Source organism: Lichenostomus cassidix, chromosome 2 (assembly GCF_008360975.1).
Source record: "Lichenostomus cassidix isolate B80296 chromosome 2, HeHo_3.0, whole genome shotgun sequence".
Lineage (NCBI taxonomy): Eukaryota > Metazoa > Chordata > Aves > Passeriformes > Meliphagidae > Lichenostomus > Lichenostomus cassidix.
In genome coordinates this window covers 109,967,110-109,988,740 of record NC_139482.1, presented here as the reverse complement: position 1 = coordinate 109,988,740, position 21,631 = coordinate 109,967,110, and the positions used below count along the sequence as shown (strand labels likewise).

The following is a 21,631-nucleotide window of genomic DNA, read 5'->3' as shown; positions in this document are numbered from 1 at the left end:
AGTCATTTTGGATTAATCAGGGGAAAGACAGAAAAGCAAAGAAAGCAAGCCTGTTTTAAAACCGTACAAATATTGAAAAGTGCAGGACTTGGGAGGAGTCCTTTTTGCGGTCAGGGCTGAAGTGGAAAAGGCAGCAAAATACTTGTTATAGGCACAAATCAGGAGGGCAGGTAAAGAGATCAGCAGCTTGGATGTGAACTGCTGCATCCTTCTTTCAGTTAGAGACCTTTGACAAGATTGGCAAATGCATGGTAAATACCCACTAGCAGAGGATGCCTGAAATCACCAGTCTTCACTGGCCAAGCCTTCTACAGCTCTTGAGCAGCCTCCACATCTTGATCTCAATTCAGGCTTTATTTTTCAAGTGGTGTTTTGTATTTAAAAATCCATCTCAGATTTTTTGCTTGTTTCTTTTATTAAGAGCTTATTTTTGTGTTCTCAATTTCAGCGATGAGCTGCGCCTGGGCCATGAGAAATCGCCTGCTTACAGTGATTTTGCAGCTGTGGCTCGTGGTAGCTCTGATCATGATATCAGAGCCAAAGAGCCAAAGGATGGACTTTCAGTGGAGACCCAAGTGAGATGCCTTATTGATCAAGCAACAGACCCCAATATTCTTGGCAGAGTCTGGGAAGGATGGGAACCCTGGATGTGAGGAGCTGCCATTTACAGCTGTCTGCCAAGGGACCTGTGCCCTAAAACACAGGCCAAAAAGGAAAAAAAACCTCTTAGCTACTTTTATCATCGGTTATTTTGACTAATAGAGAAAATAAACTTTTTGTATTAAAGCTGTATTCAAACAGTGATTTTTGTTTCTTTTTTTTTAATTTTTTTTCTTGTATGTGGTTCTGTAACAAAGCAGCTTTATTGTCTTTGTGTTAAAATCAATGTCGAAAGAACTGGAGAGGCTATAGAGCTTAAAGATTTATTTGAAAAGCACTGAGATCCCTCAGCAAAAAGCACAGTTTTTTTCTCTGCAAACTTGTGGGCATCTGTGTTGTGATGTAGTGAGTCTGTGCTTTTCTTTTGCAGAGACCTTGATGACAATCAACTGAAACCATTCTGCAGCCACATATTATTTGTAATTAAAACTAGAAGGTTTTCATATCAATCGTATCAGTGAACCACATGGTGAAATGAAACAGAAAACAGCTCTTAACTCTAGATAACACCTAAAGTATCTGAACAGCTGTTTCATTACTGGATAACAAGATAGTAATGATGAGACTGTTTTTAGCAATTAGAGGTTATACCCTGTTATCTTTGTCCTTTGGAAGTCTGCGCTGCTCACATTGTGTTATTTCCAAGCTATTGTTTGGCCAAAGCCTGAAGTAGTCACTGCCGACACAGCCGAGCACTGTAAGCTTCTTGCCGTAACTGCAGCACAGCACAGGAGTGGCTACTACACTTTGGAATTTGCTCATGCCAAACTGTGGAGGTTGTGGCAGATGCAGCTCTTCCTCTCCAGCAGCCAGTTCTCAGGTATACTGAGCTTGACTGGGGTTGAGTTCGTGTATTTCAGAGTAGCTAGAGTGGAGCTGTGGTTTGGATTTGTGCTGGAAACTGTTGATAACACAGGGACGTTTCACTATTGCGGAGCAGGGCTTGGGCAGAGACAAGCCATGAGGAGGCCAGGGGTGCATGTGGAGCTGGGAGGGGACACAGCCAGGGTAGCTGACTCCAAGGGATATCATACACCATAGGGTGTCATGCTCAGCCTGTAGAGCTGGGGGAAGAAGGAGAAAGAGGGGGAGATAGTCACAGTGGTGGTGTTTGTCTTCCCAAGTCACCGTTATCCTGGCTCTCCTGGGGATGGCTGAGCACCTGCCTGCCCATGGGAAGTGGTGAATTAATTCTTTGTTTTGCTCTGCTTGTGTGCACAGCTTTTCTTTACGCTATTACACTGTCTGTATATCAGCCCCTGAGTTTTCTCACTTTCTGGTTCTCCCTGGGGGAGTGAGGAGCAGCTCTGTGGGGCTGAGCTCCCCGGCTGGGGTTAAACCACAGCATCAGGTGGCCGTGGTGAGAATTGCAGCATGGGCAGCGAGGGGGAAAGAGAATTCTCTCTACTACTGTTGCTCATTACCCATATTCACTGTAGGATATAGATTTCATTGAGGCTTTTAATAATTATCATAAAGAGTATAATAAAACTGAGTCTTTGCCCTTTTGCTGCCTACGAGATTTCCCTCCTGCCTCTGTGGCAGCAGGGCAGCTCTGGTCTCACTCAGGGCCACGTCTGCTGCTGGCACCAGTCTCAAATGAATCTGTCAGCTGGAGAGCAGAGAAATCTGCCTCCTGGATACAACTCCATGAATAGCTAACAATGAGGAAGATTGCTGAAGCATAAAAGAATGGGGAGGGAGCTTTTCTGTTTCAAGTACTTTCCAGCAACAATTTCTATTTGTTACCTTTCTTCTTAATGAATATCCTCAATGGTTTATGTCAATAGTGTTATAAATCAAGAAATTCAGAACATTTTCATCAGACTTGTTCAGATTGTTCAGAATATTGTTCAGATGCATTTTTGTAGAAGAAACATTTAAAAATAAAAATAAACTTTCAGCTGTATACCTCATTTCAAAAGTTAATTTAGGGCACTTTAATCACAGGAAGCTTCCCCATTTACCCATTTGTAGAGATGATAATTAGTGTACAGTAAGGTGGAGGGTTTTTTAAGAGAAGTGTTTGATATAGTCTGTTTTTATATACACTTTAGTAAGATGAAGGGGTGTGTTTTGTTCTTTTAATCTCTGCTAACAATTAGGACAGCAGCCTTATGACTGAAACGTGGTCAGGTGAGGTACCCTGGCTTTCATGCTGTCACTCTACAAATATAAGAAAGTTTAAAGCACAATAAAAAAAGCAACATGAAAAGGCAGGGGACATTTAGAAATCAAGTGGCTGGGCGTACGAGGTGTTTAATGGCACTTTTGGCACATACCTCAGATAGTTACTGGGTACTTTGACCTGCACCGGCAGAGGACAAAGTTTGGGTTTATATTTTAACGAGGCTCTTCTCGTAGGACTTTTGATATCCTCAGCAACAGCAGCTGTTCGTGCACAGCAGGCCTCCCTCCTTGGCCTTTGGGAAGGGGAGTTAGAGTGCAGTCTGGCTTTTTTCTGGGGGAGGGGACAGAGGGTCACTGCCCCTTGCTCTCTGCTCCCTGCAGTCCATAGCAAAAGGCCCTCGTAGGAAAGCCTGTGAGACAGGCAAAACTTAGAACACGTTCATGACAATTTAAATAGTTAAAAGCTCCGTTTTGGCCCTAGAATAAGCGCAAGAGTGGGAAGCCTCAGCTACATCAGCCCTTCTCAGTCATGTGTTTGTCAAACTCGTGTGTCAGCTGAGGCGCAAAGCACGAGGCTGCTGGGTCTTCAACACACAGACACATCCTGTGCACAGCAAGTGGAGTTTCCCTAACTTTCTTTAGGGCCTGGAAATAACCTCCAACACGTGTAAATGGCAGCTGCTGTCCCCAAATCCTGGCTGCTCTCAGTGAGATGCAGCAGCTAAAGGGAAAGGCTGGAGGCAGCCTGTGAAGCAGCAGGGATGGTTCTGACACAATGCAAACCTCACGTTGCTGGGTTTGGTGCTTTACAGGGTGGGATTAGTTGGCTTCCAGAAAAGAGTAAGATGATGTGAAGATCAGAGTCAGAGACTGCATCAGGTCTCATCATGCAAAACAAAACTTGGGAGCTATTCACAAGTACAGCAGAGTATTTCCTTCTCAGATTGAATAACCAGATGGATGGGCACTATAACTGGAAATCCATTAGCTGCATCTAAGAAGTTATGTAAAACATTAGCATATATTCTCACTAGGTTTTTCTTAGCATACAGAATGATACCATGTTTAAGCTAATCCTTACCATTCCTGCCAATCTTCTAATTTCCCTCTAGCTAAGAATAACAGTACTGCTGAATCCAGAGGAAAGCTCTGGAGCTGCAGCCTGCAATCTCCTTTCCCAGCTGATAAAGAGGTTCCTGCATGCTGCTTCTCTGCTCAGGATTTCCCCCCTTAGTCCCCACCACTGCCCCCCAGTTTAAATGTTATCTTGAGGTCTCTGTAGCTGAGAGGTGATAGAGCACCAGCACACATTTGGGCACAGGAAGGAGCCTATGAGCTTTCCAAAAAACCAATGAATTGGGCACGTGTTCAGACATGGAATAAGGCATTTCCAACGGCTCTTCTGGTCTCACACTTAGGGATTTGACCAGCTGCTTGCAAAAGTAAGCATCTATATATAGAGACACTTCTCCCCAAACTTCTTGTTTTTCAAAATCAAGGATAAGGATTTATTACCTCTGCTTTAAAACTGTATTTTTCCCCTGAGGATAAGGATCTGCAGAGTCACTTTATTAATACTGTGTCTCATTTGGAAATTCCATGGGCTTTAAAAATTTCATTTTTAAGTTTTGCTGCCTGTAAGAAATGGCACCTACTCAGAAAGGTCACACCCTGACAGACACCCACAGCATCAAACGGTGTCACTGGTCTTGTAGCAAAACTACCAAAGAGCCACACCTTACATCAAACTAAGACATGCCCAGAACAGGGGGTTTAGAGGGTTTTGTTGTTGTTGTTGCAAAAAGGTTGGGAAGTTTTTAGGGCTGCAGAGATGATTGGGGCAACTTTCCAGTGAAGGCAGGCTGAGAGGTTGTTCAGCATGGGGAAGAGAAGGTTCTGGGGAGACCCCATTGCAGCTTTCAGTACCTAAAAGCACACGAAGGAGAGGCCATAAGGGATTGGAAAAGTTTTGGTTACAGTTTCCACTCTATTTGGAGGGTGGGGTTTTTTCTTTGCTTTTTTGACTCGTCCATTACACTCACAGTAAATTATACCCCGTGAGATGTCATTTGATTAGGCAGAATATACAGGTATGAATTTGATCACATGAATGGAAATTCACGCAAAACCTGTAACAGGAAAACATTCAGAGTATCCACCAGAGAGTGTGAGAAAACAAGGAGCACAGGTTCTGAGGTGTTTTGCTGCAGTAGCAGTTGGCCTTTTGGGAGCCTGGGGAGGTGAATGATGTTATTCAGCAGCCCAGCAGCAGCCACAGGTGCAGCTCGACAAACCCAGCCCAGGCTGAGAGCATCACTTTTTTAATGCCTGCAGGTGGACAAAATACAGAGCTTCAACTAAATGAGCTAAAAGGAAAAATCCTTTCAATTGCCATCAAGTTCTTCAGCTGCTAAGAGCAGGGAGGCCACAGGCAGGATCAGTGCAGTGGTGTACAAGCACAGTACAAGTGACAAGCAAAATGCTGTTACAGTGGTTCAGGACCAGGGAGGGGCACAAGTCCTGGCAGAGGTGGGATGAGCAGGCAGGGAGGGTCTGTCCAGCAGTCACTGTGCTGGCTGACCAGAGCCAATACCAACCTCAGGTAGGAACTGTCCCTCCCTAGGAGTGTGCAGGCAGGTTTTTTGACTCTCCCCACACAACCTGTACCTCCTCATTTACACGTGCTATTCCCTGCTCAGCTCCCATGTGCCATTGCTGGCTTCCAGCTGATGAATGAAAGGATACTTGTACTCCTGCTGCTTCCTGAGGGGAGGAGAAACGCAGAAAACCATCTTTTTCCCCCTTGTCACCTTGTCTTTATCCATGAATCCTCCAGGAAGTGATGTCTTGCTGATGCTGCCTCATCCCCATAAGATCAAGGGCTCCTGAAGCTCCCCAGCACAGCCTCACCATGTTCCTTGTCCCACTGTCCCAAAATGTCCTGCATGCCTGGCTGGGTTGCTGGAGGTGAGCATGCTGAGGCAATACCCTGTTTCTTTACCTTCCCTGAGTGGCCTGTCCCCTGTTTATGAGAAAAAACTAGTCAGAAATACAGTGTGATTTAACTGCCATCCCTGAAGGGCTCAGGGTCCTGGTGTTTCTCTGAGAGTCACAGCCAGCAGTCCAGAGTAAGCTGAAGTTTTGTCTTTTTTCTGCTTCTTACAGAAAGATTTCTTGTCCTTTCTTTTCAGGTTTAAATACTTTCCATGATTTGGAGCATGAACCTCAAGCAAGTTTTAAAGAATTTATTCTGAAATTGAGATGATCACATGCTTCTTACTGCTGTTTAAAATTACTGGATCCCCGAGACCAGCCATGATTCGGTGGGTCAGGTACTCAGCAGGACAGATGAGGGAAATCAAGGGCTTGTCTGTACTTCACTGCTCATGAAATTACATATGCAGATGGCAACAGACTCAGCTGCTGAGATGCCAGACAAATCCACCCCAGGAAACAGCAGAGCGTGGATGTCATCCTGCCTTCAGTGCCCTGCTTTGGTGAGTGCCAGGTATCACTTGTTCAATGCTCCAGGATGCCTTGCTGCAGGTGCTGTAGCACCCCAGGGCTTCACACCCTGCATGGCATGTGGGAGAACCCCCTTAAAAGTTCTCCTAAAATCACACATCTCAGGTTCAGCAACAAACACAACCAACTCACCTTCCAGGGGGTGGCTCCTGACGCTTGGTTTTGGGGGACAGGCATTGACAGGTCCTACCATGAGTTCTGAACACACCTCCAGGTCCTGAAGACCCTGTAGGCAATGCTGCACCCTCCGTGGTGGGGCTTAGATTGACACAGGTGGCTTATACTGAGGTTTACACAGCGGTTCTATGCCTTTTAGCAAGGGATTTGGAGAATCGAATTGCTATGAGGCAAGGTGCCCAGCGGGGGTCGGGTGACCTGGCTGGGAATTGCATCTTTTTTTTGGAGGAACACATGCAGGGCATTAAATAGGCATGTTCAGGCTGGCACAGTGGCATGCCAGCACTGGCTGCTGACCTTTAGGGTAAGGACTTCAGTGAGCTGGAAGTGTAATAGAGTTCTGCATGCAAAGAGTTAAATGAGTGCTTTCCAAGACAAATCATAACTTTATGACTGCAAATGGGTGAGATCTAACCCCTTCCAGCAGAGCAAGGGGAGAGACAGCAGATATCAGATTGCCTCTCACTTCTGAGCTACCTTCCCATACCTCGTGCATGCACTCCTCAACACTTCATGCAGAGAAAAAGGATCCAGGAGTAACACATTCCCTGCTGGACAGCCAGGCCAGGACAGGACAGGCCAGGGGCAGGTAGTGCAGAGTTGTGTGACATGAACAGATCCCAATGCTAGAGGGCAAAAGATAACATGTAAAAGTTGGGGGATATTAATTGGGTTGGGGGATAAAGTTGGGTTGGGGGATATTAATTGTTCCTCACCGTGGAAAAAAGAAAAGCAACAATTTCTCATCACTGTGAAGTTCAGTGGTTGATTCTGGTGTAGACAGAGGTTGTGTGTAGGTAGAGGTTGTGTGATCAATCCTCTGATGAGAAAGGAAATCAAGTTTATTTAAACATAATACATCTGGCAGCACTAGAGTTAAAAGCAAAGCCTCTCCAAGTGAAACCTTACCGCCAGACATAAAACCTCACCTGCCAGGCACTGCACACTTACCCTGATCCCACAAGCCTTCCCACGAGGAGTTTACATCTGAAGGGAGAGCATGTACCAGTCCTGTTCCCAGCTACTTAGGTTAAAATACACACCCCTGTGATAAACAGCTGCGGTCCTGCAACAGCTGCGGTGGTGGCAGATGGAGCCCTGCCCGGAGAGGGGCAGCAGGCTCGGCATGACCGGCACGTCCCCACGGTCCCCAGAAAGCCACCTCGGGGCGAGTGGCACGGCACTCCGCAGGGCACAGCTCCATGCCAGCAGCGTCAGCTGAGTGCTGGGCTGGAAAGTCAGCGCCTGGGATAGTCCTATCTTAAATATAGACGGGTGTTCTGGAAGATAAATAAGTAAATATGAAAAAAAAAAGGGCATTTTGTTGTGTGTTTCTTTAGTAATTAAGTCAGTGGAGCACTTGGGGGTGAAGCCAGGGATTCAGAAACTCTTATGTAACTAGAAAACTTATCTTTTAGCTGAGAGTATTTCCATTTCTCTGATACTTGCCAATTTAATAGCAGTAGTTTGTGGGATGCGAGGTGGGGGTCGACAACATGCATAATTACTGAATGTAAAGTTTTAAGAGGCATAACTTCCTGCAGACAGCATGAAGCAGCTAAAGATGCCTCAGAGACCCCTTTCCCACCGGAGCGCCCCGCCAGAAGAAATCCAAGCGGCCACCCTTTCCCCGGAGCGGGGCATTGACATCCTTGGCGGGTGAAGCTGCCCGTGCTCCAGCGAAGCGAGATGAGCCTCGGGAGGGCGCTCGGGTGATACACAGAGACACGCGTGGGGCAGGCAGCATCTTCCCCGTATCGCTCCATCCAAGGCGCCGCCGGGGAAGTGCGTGGGGGGATGCGTGGTGGCGGCGGCGGGGTAAAATCAGCCTTTTCAGCCAGCTTTTCCGCTGGCCCGCGTGGAAAAGGGAAAATTACCGCTCAGCCGGGGGAAATGGGGGGCCGGTACCGGCGTCGGGGCATCGCTCCCCGGAGACGGGACGGTGCGGGGAGGGCGGCAGGCGCCCGAAAGGCACCGGCACCGTGCCATGCCCGCGGCGGGGGCACCTCGGACCGCGGCCACCCTCCGCCGGGAGGTGGCAGCTCGCTGCGGCGGCAGCCCTGCCTCCGCGGCCGCGCACCCCACCCGCTCCCGCCCCCGGGTCCCCGGGGGTGCCGGGAACAGTCGTTCCCCGTCATTGGGGCAGGAGGCGGGGCCCGCGCCGTATAAGAAGGGACCGAGCGGGCGTTTCACTCCCAGGTCCTGAGACGCCTTGTCCCGTCCCCGCCTTCTACCGCTGCTCACGGCGTGACCCGAGCCCGGATCGGCCCCCTCGGGGAGGCGACGGCGGGGCTACAGCGGCAGCGCCGGTGTCACCGAGCAGTAGCGGCGCCGGCAGTGCGAGCAGCGGCGGCAGCTCCGCTCCCACCTGCCCGGACAGAGGCTGGAGCTGCGAGCGTCGCGGAGCGGCGTTTGGTGCCCGCGCTCCGGAGCCCCCGCGCCGCGGCCGTGCGGCGCCGCGTCCCGCTCGCCCATGAGCGCCGCCGCTCTCTACAGCCTGGACTCGCCGGCATGCTATAAGAGCTGGTGCCTGGAGCCCGCCAACTTCTACGACGCCAAGGTGGGCAGCGGCGGCGGGCCGGGTCCCGCCTGCAAGCCGGGGGCCCGCGGCGGCTGCGGGATGAGCGGCGAGGAGGCGGGCGGCGGCCTGGGGGGCAGCGGCACCAACCTGGCGGAGCTGAGCGCCGCCGCCCCGGCCATGTACGAGGACGAGAGCGCCATCGACTTCAGCTCCTACATTGACTCCATGTCCGCCGTGCCCAACCTGGAGCTCTGCAACGACGAGCTCTTCGCCGACCTCTTCAACAGCAACCACAAGCCCGAGCGGGGCGGGGAATACGGCGAGTACTTGCCACCGGGCGGCGGCGCCGGCCGCGACCCCGCCAAGGACCTCGGCGCTGCCATGACCACCCTGCTGGGCTCCGAGCCCCGCACCGCCTCCTCCTCCTCCTCCTCCTCTTCCTCCTCCTCCTTCTCCTCCCGCGGCGCTCTGAAGCAGGAGCCGGACTGGAGCGACAGCGACCTCTCCTCCTCGCTGCTGCCCTCGCAAATCGCCACCTGCGCCCAGACCATCATGAACCTGAGCGGGCAGCCCACGCCGCCCACGTCCCCCGAGCCGCCGGGCAGCAGCTCCCCGTCCAGCTGCAGCACCCGCTCGCCGGGCCCCGCCGCCACCGCCGTGCCCGGGCCGGCGCAGGGAGTCCCGCCGGCCGCCGCCGCCGCCGGGGGCAAGGAGCGGGGCGGCAAGAAGTGCGTGGACAGGTTTAGCCCCGAGTACCGGCAGCGCCGGGAGCGCAACAACATCGCCGTGCGCAAGAGCCGCGACAAGGCGAAGCGGCGCAACCAGGAGATGCAGCAGAAGCTGCTGGAGCTTTCGGCCGAGAACGAGAAGCTGCACAAGAAGATCGAGCAGCTCACCCGGGACTTGACCAGCCTCCGGCACTTCTTCAAGCAGCTGCCCAGCGCCTCCTTCCTGCAGCCCGGCTCGGGCACCGACTGCCGGTAACCGGGGGGGAGCGGGACGGAGAGACGGACTCCGGGAGACGGTGGATAAATACCTCAGAGGGCCGTGCCGAGCCGTGCCGGGCCGTGCCGCGGCGCCCCGGGTCGGGCCGGGAGCGGCAGGAGGCGCGGAGCCGCGGCGGGACCTGCCGGCCCGCGGCCGCGCTCGGAATGGGGCAGCGACGTGGAGCGATGCCCGGGTCTTTCACCACGAAACTTGCGAAAAAGGGAAAAAAAGCTAAATATATTATTTTTTTTTTCTTCTCTCCCCTTAAATTATTTTTATAATGGTAGTTTTCGTCTTTTCTACATTTTACTCATACCGATGCAGCTATGGTACATCTGTTAAAATGATTCAAAATCCCATGTATTTTAGACAGTAGGATGGAAAAAAAGACTGAGCATGCTCAACCTTTTATATCAATTTTTACAGCATTTCTAAGAATAAAGAAAAGCATTTTAAAATCAACCCTGCTCTCGTTTGCTCTGTGTCTGACAGCAGCGGGCTGGCGGCGGGGAAAGCTGCTGGAGGGGGCTGAACACGGGCGGGGAACACGGCGGGAGGGTCCCAGGGCTGAGAGGGGAGGTGAGGGCAAGCGCGGGGCGAGGTTGCTTCCCAAAGCATCCAGAGAGCGATGCAGGGGTGGGAACAGCAGTGAGACCCCTCGGGCGCGGTGGTTGCGAAGTCTGCTCCCCCCGGAGCCGCATCGCTGGGCTGGAGTGCTGAGTCAGGGGTTGCCGTGGCGCTGGTGGCACCGAGCAGCTGCACAGCGAGAGGCTGCTCTGTGAGCAGGACTCTGCCAGAAACACCATATTCTATACATACACTTTAAAAAAAAAAAGTATATGGGACTACAAGAACACGATTAAAAGAATACCATTGGTTAAAATTCCTGCCACAAAACTTCCAAGGGGTTTCCATTCCAGGTAATGCAAAGCTGCACCTACACGAACACGTTCCGGAGCTGGGACCAGCTGTAGTGAGTCCCAGAGATGCTGATGCACCTCAGCCCTCCGCAGGCTGTTGAACTGCAGGAGCTGGGCACTTTCACTGATCCCGGCTGGTGAAAGTGAGAGTGGGCAACCACTGCTCATCACAGAGTGAGGGATCACAAAGACTTTCACTGATCCCTGCTAGTGACAGTGAGAGCAGTAACGCTGCTGCTCACTGCTGAGTGAGTGAACAGATCGCAGAAGGTCTCTGGGCAACTTGTCTCAATTCCGGTGGTGCACTGGCAGGGGACCTACAACATCTGTAGGGCACTGGCAGAACAATGGCCTGACACAACAGGCACCTCCAGCTCGCTCAGAGACTCGCGTCGTAATGGTTTTGAAGGGGCAACCCCAGCCTCACATACAGACCAGTACCCTCCACACAGGAGTGGGCTAAACCTTTTTCCTTACAAGGAGGCAGGCAAGAGACTTGAAATGCTTCGGGGATGGGGGGAAAAAGGGGAATTCAAGAGCTGGGTCATTCCTTTAGTAACCATGACATCCATAAGACTTCTCACTATCGGCCTGAGCCACAGAAATCATCAGTGTGGCAAGTTTGCAGTTCCTTTTCTGCTGGTTAATCACACACAGGACCTGCGCAAAACCACTTGCTCCTCCTCTGACCTGTAAGGGGATTTTAAATTCCGTGGAAGAGTAAGGGGTGAAAAAAATATCCAGAGGAAGATTTTGGCATTTATCTGATCTGTAGTCTCCACAGTCTGGGTGAGGATAGTTGCATGGCCTACAACGCAGTTTGCTCCTTACCCGTAAAAGAAACTACAATGAAACACCCGTATTGTGGGAAGCTACAGATAACACACTACTTCTATGCTGAGAGACCAATTAGCTGTAAAACATTAACTTTATATGTGCTTGACACTTCAAAATATAAGCTTTGTTCAAATCTCTGTCTTCATAATAATTATTACGAGGAGATAACAACCCAGAATTTGCACACCACGCAGCATTTTGCAGCAGGTCTGGAAACCACTGATAAAACTCAGCTTAAACCAACATTCACTGCCCATAGTAAGGTATTTATTTCAAAAATATCAGTAAAATATTTTCCACTGACATGTAATAAATACAGGATTATTAAAAAAACCCACAACCATTCAAAACTTCCAGAACAAAATGTTTTACATACATCAACAGCAAACATGACAACTGTATTCTTAGATTCTGCATTGATCAGAAAAAGAAGAGTTCAGAAAGTTGAACAATATATGGATATTTTTCCAGTGTTAGCACAATGTGCTTTATAAATCACAGTTTTAATAAACTATCTTAATGCTTATCACACTTGCATTATACATTATCTGTGGCACTAGTTAACAGATAATCACATTACAAAGTCCACAGATACTATAATAGCTGACTAGAGTTCAACTCTGTCTTGCTGCAGCTTCCAGAAGAACAATTTCCTCCAGTGCAACACAGTTGGGACGACTGGTTACGGAGTGGACGTAGCAGTTCAATAACCCCACCTCCTTTCCCAGCACGCTCTGCACCTCGTAAGTCTGCAGGAGTAAAAGCATGGTGAGTAAAACAAACAGTGCTGGACGTTCTGTTCTAAGCAGCATTCAGCTGGGAAGATGCAGCATACAAGATCCTATTCCAACAGACAATTTTTTTAAAGGACTTGAAAAGTGCATTAGAACTAGTGGAAAGAATGAACACATTAGATTTTCAATAATTAGATCACACTCCTGCCTCAAGTGCTGCTTCCCTACCAGGATTTAAAAATGAGCTGTTTAAAAAATAAAAAAGTTACTGTGACTCTGAATTCAGTTTTGCTGAAGCATAACCTACACGTGCTCCCTTTATCTTCCTTTCTGACACTTGCAGGACTTCAGGTGTGCTGGCTATGTGTGTATACATACTGTACACTGATTAGCTGTGTTAACTGATCCACTAAAGGAAAAAACATTTGGTAACCCTTCTTACCCTCCTCCCTCTCCCCCCTTTTAACTTTCTGTCGTTCATGCATCCTTTACCATCACCAGCACCTACACAGACCCTCCTGTTTAACGATCCAATTGGCATTTCACCCACGCGTTGTGCCTGAGTGACCTTCTAGAGGCTGTATTATCCTGCATGCAGGAGAGGGATGCAAGGCTGGCATGGCTTCACTTTGAGTGTCACCAGTTCTTGGGTTATTGTGCTGTCTCCTCTTAGCTGACACTTCACTTGAGAGGGTACCTCAAGTGGCAGGTTCACATCTGTTTCTCTCCTTAATGAACCTTGCTTACCATCAGTCTCTGACTGTGCCCCTGCCTTCATCTGCGCTGTGCTTCTGCACAGGTATGTGACACCCACGGTGTTGCCTGGTTCAAGGTATAAACAACCTTTCTCCTTCTTTTTTTTCACAGATTATTTTTACCCCAGACCGGTTCTGCAGTCCAGTTCACCGTGCAGCTGCACAAACAATTCTACTGGTGGAACAGAAGGGCTGCCACAAGGTGAGGAACAAGTGGCCAGGGCCAGTGACGGCTAAAACCTCCCTGCCAAAAGAATTGATTACAAAGCTACACCCTTAGAAACGTTAGCAGCACTGGCAAAAAATGCCACCTCAAGTGGTACTTCTTGTGACTAATCTTTATCCCTGCATTTCAGCCAGGGAAGAAAAAAATCTGAGTTGCCAGACTTCTAAATACTGGCATTACACACGTTGAAACATGAAAAAAAGGTTGTTTGAATTATAGTAACTTGAAAAAGAACTATGTTTTGCCAGTCTGTAACCAAACCAGACACATCCTGTGAAACTCAGCAAGACTTAACTGCTATTAAAGGAGCAAACACATTTTGGTAATTTCTTGTATCTTTTTTGCTTAAATGAAGTATACACCTTCCAGCATAAGAAAAAAATTTATTATTTCAGAGTAACTTTCCACTTTAAATATTACCCACAAATCCCACTAAAACCATGGAGCGTGTAATAAGAAAATGCTGGAAAACTTGTAAGACAGGGAAAGTAAACTGACCCCAATACACACACTGAAGATATTTAACTGGGATGATTAAACAAGACAACGATCCGACCTTTGCTCCCTTCCACGTGCAAGGGAGAGGGAAAATCTTGGAATCCTAATTGGGCTTAATGACTCTCTGAAGGTGCCGCTCCCTCGCTGCCGACCATCCAGCAGCCAATGCCAGCCAGGCACCTACCTGGGTGCCTCCCTCATGCATGATAAATCTGGGTCACTGTGCCAAATGTCAGGGTTCTTCTGATATCTCAGATTAAAGGAATAACTACTTCGTGATTACATAAACTGTACTTTAGCCCATGGACCTCTGTAGCTTTCATTCATACAATTATGAATCAGTATCTTGCACGCATTTTGTAAATTCTTCTACTACTTCCACCTGCTAATACTTTCAGTGTTGTGCTGTCACAAAGTGGTTGTGGTTTATAGGGTTTAGAAGACCAGACCCAAAAGCTGGGACTGCATCTTTGCCATCTTTGGATCCTCAGCCAGAGGACAGAGCAAAGCCCAGCACTGTCGTGGCAGCTCTGAGCTCCTGGACATGGTGCTGTTTGCAGGTAGCTCAGCAGATCCACAGCTGACCTGAAGGTACACAGCCCATCTGCAGCATCCCCCTTCTGAAAAGGAGGGTGTGAGTTTCATGAGATGGCAGGGCATCAGCAGCTGGAAGGTGGGACTGCCAAATGGCACAGCTCACTCAAATCACAGGCTGGACATGGGGAAAAAAATAATGACTTGTAGTGAGATCTACCATTTCCAGTGCAGTTCTGAAGTGAACAGCCTGGAAAAGTCAGAGTCTCCATCACTGGAGATTTTCAAGAGCCTGACAGCAGAAGTCATGGCTGACCTGACAACTCATTGGTACTCTGCCTTTACATTAAGCTTTATAGTTTAACTTTATTTGGTCAGCATTCATTATACTTACCCCATCCTCACTGGCAGAGGACGTCAGGAGAGAAGAGATCGTCCTTTGCAACAGCTGGAATGAGAAAATTCACAGGTTTTGTTCATGACAAAAATCTTAAGTGTGCAAAGATGTTCTGTCTGCAATCATGCAGAAAAAAGATTTATCATTTTATTATCAAATGGTTTTGTTTCTCTGGCCAAGAAAGCAGAGGAGAGGTCAGATAAAAGATATTCAGAACGGAAGTAAAAAAATCCACGTTCCTTTTAGACTGTGCAGACTGAGGTTTCCCAAGGCCAACCTAACAAATCCCTTCATCTGGGCCACAAAACAGTCTGCAAACCTCAGGGTGAACTCAATGACCGTATTATTTGAGCAAGATCTGGGAACTGGGTTCTTCACCCAATCAAACACAAGTTTAGTATTAGATTAAATTTTGGGATAATCTTCCATGTTTTAATTTGTCTTCTCAAACAGCAGTTTGTAAAGTGTGGCTTAGAATACCTGTGTGTCACATCTATCCTAACTACACCCAATACACACTCAATGGCTTATTTCATGCCATACCTTAACTTTTACTGTACTTTGAGATCGGGATGGACAATGCAAGAAGACTTCCAGCTGCATTTTCAAAACTGGTGTTGTGACAACTTCAGAGCACTGGTTGCAATACAGCACTTCTCTGAAACACACAAAATAATGATGGAAAAACATAGAGAAATGAAAAAGCTATCAGTCATAAATCAAAAGAAACAAACCCCAATTACTTTATTCTCTAAAATACTTTGCTGGTAGACTTATAGAAGCAAAGCCCTGGTAGAGATTCAGTTGATAACAGCAAATAGAGCTCTTCTGTTGGCAGTAACTCTCTTGGAGGACCTAAACTCTTCTGGCAAAAAGATATTCCTTTTATAATTTCTGGCAGCATGGAGAGAGGTTGCTATTTATAGTCACCTCACTTAAGCAAATATTAATCTCATAACCTCCTATAAGTTATGGCAAAAGAAAATTTGTAGTATAGATTTGGCTGAAGTGACTTATTGACTTAGGCCCTCATTCAGCAAACGTTCAATGTTTTCAGTGCACACTTAAGTCATGCACAAAATTAAGCTCAGCTATAAGCACTTGTTGGAAGCACTTCTTAAACAAATATTGACACTTCATTTGTTCTCCAAATGAAGCACAAGTGTCCTTCACAGGTGAGATACTTTTTTAATTGGACTACACTACTATGTGAACATACACACATCCTTATTTTTTGCATGACAGTATAATATAGCACACCTGTTTTTGATTTTCAGCCTTTTTCCTCCCAAGGGCTGTATGCAACAAAGCATAAAGGGTGAATCTTCTCATATTTAGGAAAATATTATCTATTTTAGTAAGATCAACCCAACATCTCCTTATGCTTTTTTTAAGCTTTTTCAGTAGAAAGAACCCTTCCTTCCTTCCTTCCTTCCTTCCTTCCTTCCTTCCTTCCTTCCTTCCTTCCTTCCTTCCTTCCTTCCTTCCTTCCTTCATTCCTTCCTTCCTTCCTTCCTTCCTTCCTTCCTTCCTTCCTTCCTTCCTTCCTTCCTTCCTTCCTTCCTTCCTTCCTTCCTTCCTTCCTTCCTCCCTTCTTTCCCTTCTTTCCCTTCTTTCCTTACCTTCCTTCCCTTCCCTGCCTTTCCTTCCTGCCTGCCTGCCTCCCTCCCTCCCTCCTTTTACACTCTGACTACTCTTATCCCTTGGGCTTTTATTCCATCAGGTATCTCAGACTCTGCAAGCACAAGCTGGCTAGGCAGCTGCAGGGGAAGCTTTCCAAAAGTATGTCAGTGTGACACAGGTTAAGCATTTCGGGTGGCAACAGGTCCTGTAGGATCAGTCTTCACATTCAGGACAGACATAATGCCAGAATCATTCAACATCCTTTTTCAAAAGGTGACTAATTTAATAGGTCTGAAATGCAACTCCTGCATACTTAGGTAAACTGTAGCAGAGATCACAGTCCAGTATAAAAATGAGGTGAACTGGGGGTACACAGATTAACAAGGCAAGACACACAAACACTTTTAAAGGAACTTAAAATCAGACCTGTGGTTTATGTATATATTTACTAAAAGTAATATTATAATGCAGTGGGCTATGAAACCTTTATAAGCAAGATTTTTTTACACCAATCTTTATAAGCAAGATTGGTGTAAAAAAAGTAAGAACTGCAAAATCAAACCATTTCATATCTACTTGTATCTTTCTTAATAAATTAATGTAACCTTGCAGGTTTTATCAGTTCATCAGCAATAAAAATACTACGTCTTAGTTCTAGGAAGGAGCAAAGTGCAGCCTGTGCCTGCAGGAATCATTGCATCACCTACTGCTGTTATGGCTACATCTAGAGAACACCTGGAGTGCTCTGGAGCATGCTGACTCTCACCTGTCCTGGGGACACAGTTCCAACTTTCCATTGCCACATCTGTCGCATGTAGGCCAGGAGAAAGCAGTGCTCTCATTAACTCCAACAACAGTACCTGCAGAACATGGAATTCTTACTAAATGCTAACATTAAGCCAGCAAACGCAGTCACTCTTGGCTTCACAGCAGGTTTGAGCCTTTCTGACCCAGGGCTTAAGACTTGTCAGAGCAAGAATCAGCTCTTCCAACACTCTCACTCCCTTTCTCCTTTGTCCCTCCAACAGGGGATAAAAGCACAGCAGAGTGTTACACTCTGAAAAAACAGACCCAGTTCTTTCAGTTTGGATTTTATCCCTTTTCAGGTTTGTTTGTGCTTGTTTGCTTTCTTTCTGGTCCTCTGATGTTTCCTTCAATAAACAGCTATAAAAATCATCAGATCGAATAGCTTGATATTGATATTTAGAAAATACAAACCAATCAGAAGTCCCAATCCCTTTTGAAAACAACAATGCAGATTAAATTCCACTAACAATGGGGTTATTCTTCATTTATACTGATTTAACAGAGATTAGATCTGGCTCACAGTCTTAAGTGTGTGCGTAAGAAGGGAATGCCAAAGATACTTTAGACTAATAAAAAAGGCCTCGCTAGTTTTGGCAAGAAAAACTATATTCAGAATTTTATGAGAAGCCAATAAAGAGTGTATTATATTTTATGGTAACAATATGCTGAAATTATGAGCATTATTTATGGAGAAAAATATTCACCTGTAAGAATGAAATTACACTAAAATAAAACCACACTGGTACAACAGAAGTACAGACTAAAAAATCCAGCCTCTATTGAGCAAGAATCTCACAGTTCTATGCCGTATTCAATAGAAGAAAGCCTTGGAGACTATGGAGCACTTACAGTGTCTGGACTGTAAGGGTGTTAATCCCTTGCTCTTCTGGTTCTCCTGGGCAAGGAGGGAGCTACACCTAAACAACAAAACTGTAATTTTCTTTAGGAATTCAAAGGACAGCATGTCTGAAGATCTGGAAAGCTGCTTCTCAAATACAACATTTATGACCCAATTTCCAAGCGTACAACAAAACATCAACGATTTCATTGACAGAATAAGCAATTCTATTTAAACCCCAGGACACTTAGAGGAGTAATTTTGATTCTTCAGAGAGTGATAAACTGGGAGTTTCCATGGGTATGTTTCTCTTTGAATGATGTGACTGCTGAATGGAGTTAAATCTGGAGCCACCACCAGTGGCCCAGTCTGGTGGCCAGTCACCAGTGGTGCTCCCCAAGGCTCAGTATTGGGGCCAGCCCTCTTTAATACCTTTATCCATAATCTGGATCGAGTCCACCCTCAGTGGACACCAAATTGGTTGGGAGTGTTGATCTGCTGGATGGTAGGAAGGCTCTGCAGAGGCATTTGGACAGGCTGGATCAATGGGCTGAGGCCAAGTGCCATGTCCTGTACTTTGGTCACAGCAACCCCAGGCAGTGCCACAGGCTGGGGGAAGAGTGGCTGGAAAGCTGCCTGATGAGAAAGAACCTGGGGGTGTTGGTTGTCAGCTGGCTGAACATGAGCCAGCTGTGCCCAAGTGGCCAAGAAGGCCAACGGCATCCTGGCCTGGATCAGCAACAGTGTGGCCAGCAGGACTAAGAAAGGGATCATCACTGTACTCAGCATTGGGGAAGCTGCACCTTAAGTGCTGTGTTCAATTCTGGGCCACTCACTGCAAGGAAGACATTGAGGTTCTGGAACAAGTCCAGAGAGGGGCAATGGAGCTGGTGAAGAGGAGCTGGAGCTCTTTAACCCAAGAAAAGAAGGTTCAGGGGGGACCTTATTGCCCTCTACAACCACCTGAAAGGAGGTTGAAGCCAGGCAGCTGGTCGACTGCTTCTCCCAAATGACAAAATGGATGACAAAAAGGATGACAAAAATGGCCCCAAGTTGTGCCAAGGGAGGTTTAGATTGGATATTAGAAAGAATTTATTCACTCAAAGGGTAGTCAAGCATTGGAACAGCTGCCCAGGAAAGTGGTGGAGTCTCCATCCCTGGAGGTATTTAAAAGACATGCAGATGTGGCACTTGGGGACATGGTTTAGTGGTGGACTTGGCAGAACCGGGTTAACGGCTGGACTCGATCTTGAAGATCCTTTCCAACCTAAATGATTCTAAGACTGAAAAGCTACCAACTAGTTTGCTGAGTATGTTTCCTTCTTCATTAAAAAATCCTTTTAATACCAAAACAAACACCCTTTCTCTCTAAGCCTTTTCACTTTCTCCCAGTTGTGTGCCATATTCCAACTGCCAGTGAGCACAAGTAATGTAAGTATATTTGAAGAAAATCAACCAGGATCACAGTGATGAGCTTCTGTCTAGTGGAGAGGATTATTTTGATGACAGTGTAGAGTTCCCTTGAGAAAACCACCAGACATCACTGAAGTCAGAACAACTCAAAGCAGCAACAGGTGTAATAATCTAGTAACAATCTTGTGCATCCCACATGTAAAGTGATTACTCAAGATTAAACTGCTGAACTGCTGCACATCTTTTTCAAGACTTTAGATTGTGCTTGACATATACAAACCTTTCGGATATTTTCCCAAGATATTTCTTTTAAATGGAAATACACATAGCCAAAATTCAATTTTTACCTCTAGTCTATTTTTATGGGTCGTGGCTGGCATCATTAAGAATTAAGATTGACAAGAGGACAACACTTGGAAAAACAGGTCTCCCATGTGGAATGCAAAGGAATACTCTGGTTGAAACTTTAAAAGATGGAGGTGTTGTTTTGGATTTTTTTTTCCCCAGTCAGTTACCTTGACTAATGGGACATGAAAGGCATAAATTCAATCAAAAAAGGAAACATAGGAAAGCTGATTGACCCCATTTTAGTCATACTATCAAGAGAAAAATGGAAAAAACTCCACACCTCTGAGTAAAGGCTTAAATATGAAAATATCCGACGTCAAAATTCAATCACCGGTGGTGAGTCAGATACTACACAAATATCATTAATCAAGTAATATTCCCACATATCATATATGGTATAGACTAAGTAGAATTTGCTCAAAGCATGACTAAGAGGAGAAACAGTTCTGTGCCATATGAACTGCCAACATTTAAGTCATCCTGACTGCTACTATACAACAAGAAGAGGTTGGAAATTATCTTGCAATGCATAGTGATAAGAAAATAAATCTATTAACCCTAAGATCACAGATGAAAACCACAGATTCATCTTGCAATGAAGGATAAACTTTTCATTAGAAAGCAACCACAGGTTTTCACTCATCTGTTGAAGAGCAACAGACTCCATTATCTCAGAGCTGCTATGACTGGACCTCTCTGAAACAAGGATTTCTGACAAATTCATTGCATCTGCTTGGACTGGAACATTGTCCATTTTGATGGGGAAGGCATCTCTGAAAAACATCCAGCCCAGAGTTGTACCAAGTTGCCCAGGGCCCAGCTTTAAGCAGGATCTTGGACTGGAGGAGTTTCAGAGGTTCCTTCCAAAGGAGCAGGAAGGCACAGTCCTTCAAGAAAGGGCAGAGAAAGCCTTTGCAGCCTCTTTGTTTGGTGGGAGGATGTCAGTGTGCAACACACATAGGTGACCAAAAGAACAGGAAGTGAAAGGATGCACAAAGAATGAATGAGGTAATTCTGCTTCTCATTGAAAGTCAGACTAACAACTCTCTGACTTAAGAGATATGAGACAGTGACTGAATTTTAGAGATGATTAGAGATGAACACATCTCCCTCTATGTGTTATTCCATCAAAAGTATATTCTCCCACCAACAAAGTAGGGTCAATGCTGTTAGTTTCAGCAGAAAGATGTAGGCACTAACTAACTGAAATCCAAAACAGTGAATGTACCTCTTGAATGCTATTCAATTATTTCAGTACACACAAAAGTGAGAGTTGTCATCTATATATTGCAGTAGCATAGGTATAAAGAAGATACTTCATATTCTGTGTTGGTATTCAGGTGTGGGAACATGCTGATAACAGCTACCCTGCACAAATTCCAGATTAAACAAGACAAGGTTGTAGGATTAATTTCTCCTTTTGTCATTCTTCTGTCTTTAATACCGGACAGGCAAAGCATGACATCTCCCATGTGTGTAAAGTAAGTACTTGTTTACACAACAGATCACAAAGGTGTACTTTCTTTGCTCTGCTGGAGAAAGAAAGGACAGAGAAATGTTTGCTTTATTCTACTATGCACACTGTCAACAAGAAAAAAGAAGTCAGGCACTTCTTATAAAATTAACAGCAGAGAAGTGACAAGTTTTAGCATAAATACTGGAGAGGTTAAAAAAAAAAGAAGTCAAAAAGCATTTCACACC

General features: G+C 46.5%; 3 protein-coding genes and 1 pseudogene across 4 annotated transcripts in view; 2 read left to right on the top strand and 2 right to left on the bottom strand.

Moving 5' to 3' along the window:
* PRKDC (protein kinase, DNA-activated, catalytic subunit) overlaps positions 1-804 on the top strand; it is an 81,751-nt gene extending 80,947 nt beyond the window's left edge. Inside the window, 1 exon segment of the mRNA XM_085052805.1 lies at positions 449-804. Within this exon segment, the coding sequence (XP_084908931.1) occupies positions 449-653 (205 nt within the window). The 3' untranslated portion in view covers positions 654-804.
* Positions 805-2,467: 1,663 nt separating this feature from the next.
* Positions 2,468-8,589, bottom strand: LOC146441970 (uncharacterized; annotated as a pseudogene).
* A 106-nt stretch (positions 8,590-8,695) lies between these two features.
* Positions 8,696-10,462, top strand: CEBPD (CCAAT enhancer binding protein delta). The gene has a single exon (XM_085052806.1). It carries the CDS (start codon positions 8,966-8,968, stop codon positions 9,995-9,997), a length of 1,032 nt encoding a protein of 343 aa, XP_084908932.1. The 5' UTR covers positions 8,696-8,965; the 3' UTR covers positions 9,998-10,462.
* A 1,540-nt stretch (positions 10,463-12,002) lies between these two features.
* Positions 12,003-21,631, bottom strand: part of SPIDR (scaffold protein involved in DNA repair) — a 196,690-nt gene continuing 187,061 nt past the window's right edge. For both annotated transcript variants that reach the window (XM_085052802.1, XM_085052804.1), the window contains 4 exons: positions 17,291-17,384; positions 15,445-15,559; positions 14,899-14,952; positions 12,003-12,506 (listed from right to left, as the gene is read on the bottom strand). In XM_085052802.1, coding sequence (XP_084908928.1) covers positions 12,372-12,506; positions 14,899-14,952; positions 15,445-15,559; positions 17,291-17,384 — 398 coding nt within the window. In that variant the 3' untranslated portion in view covers positions 12,003-12,371. The remainder of the gene's footprint in view (positions 12,507-14,898; positions 14,953-15,444; positions 15,560-17,290; positions 17,385-21,631) is intronic.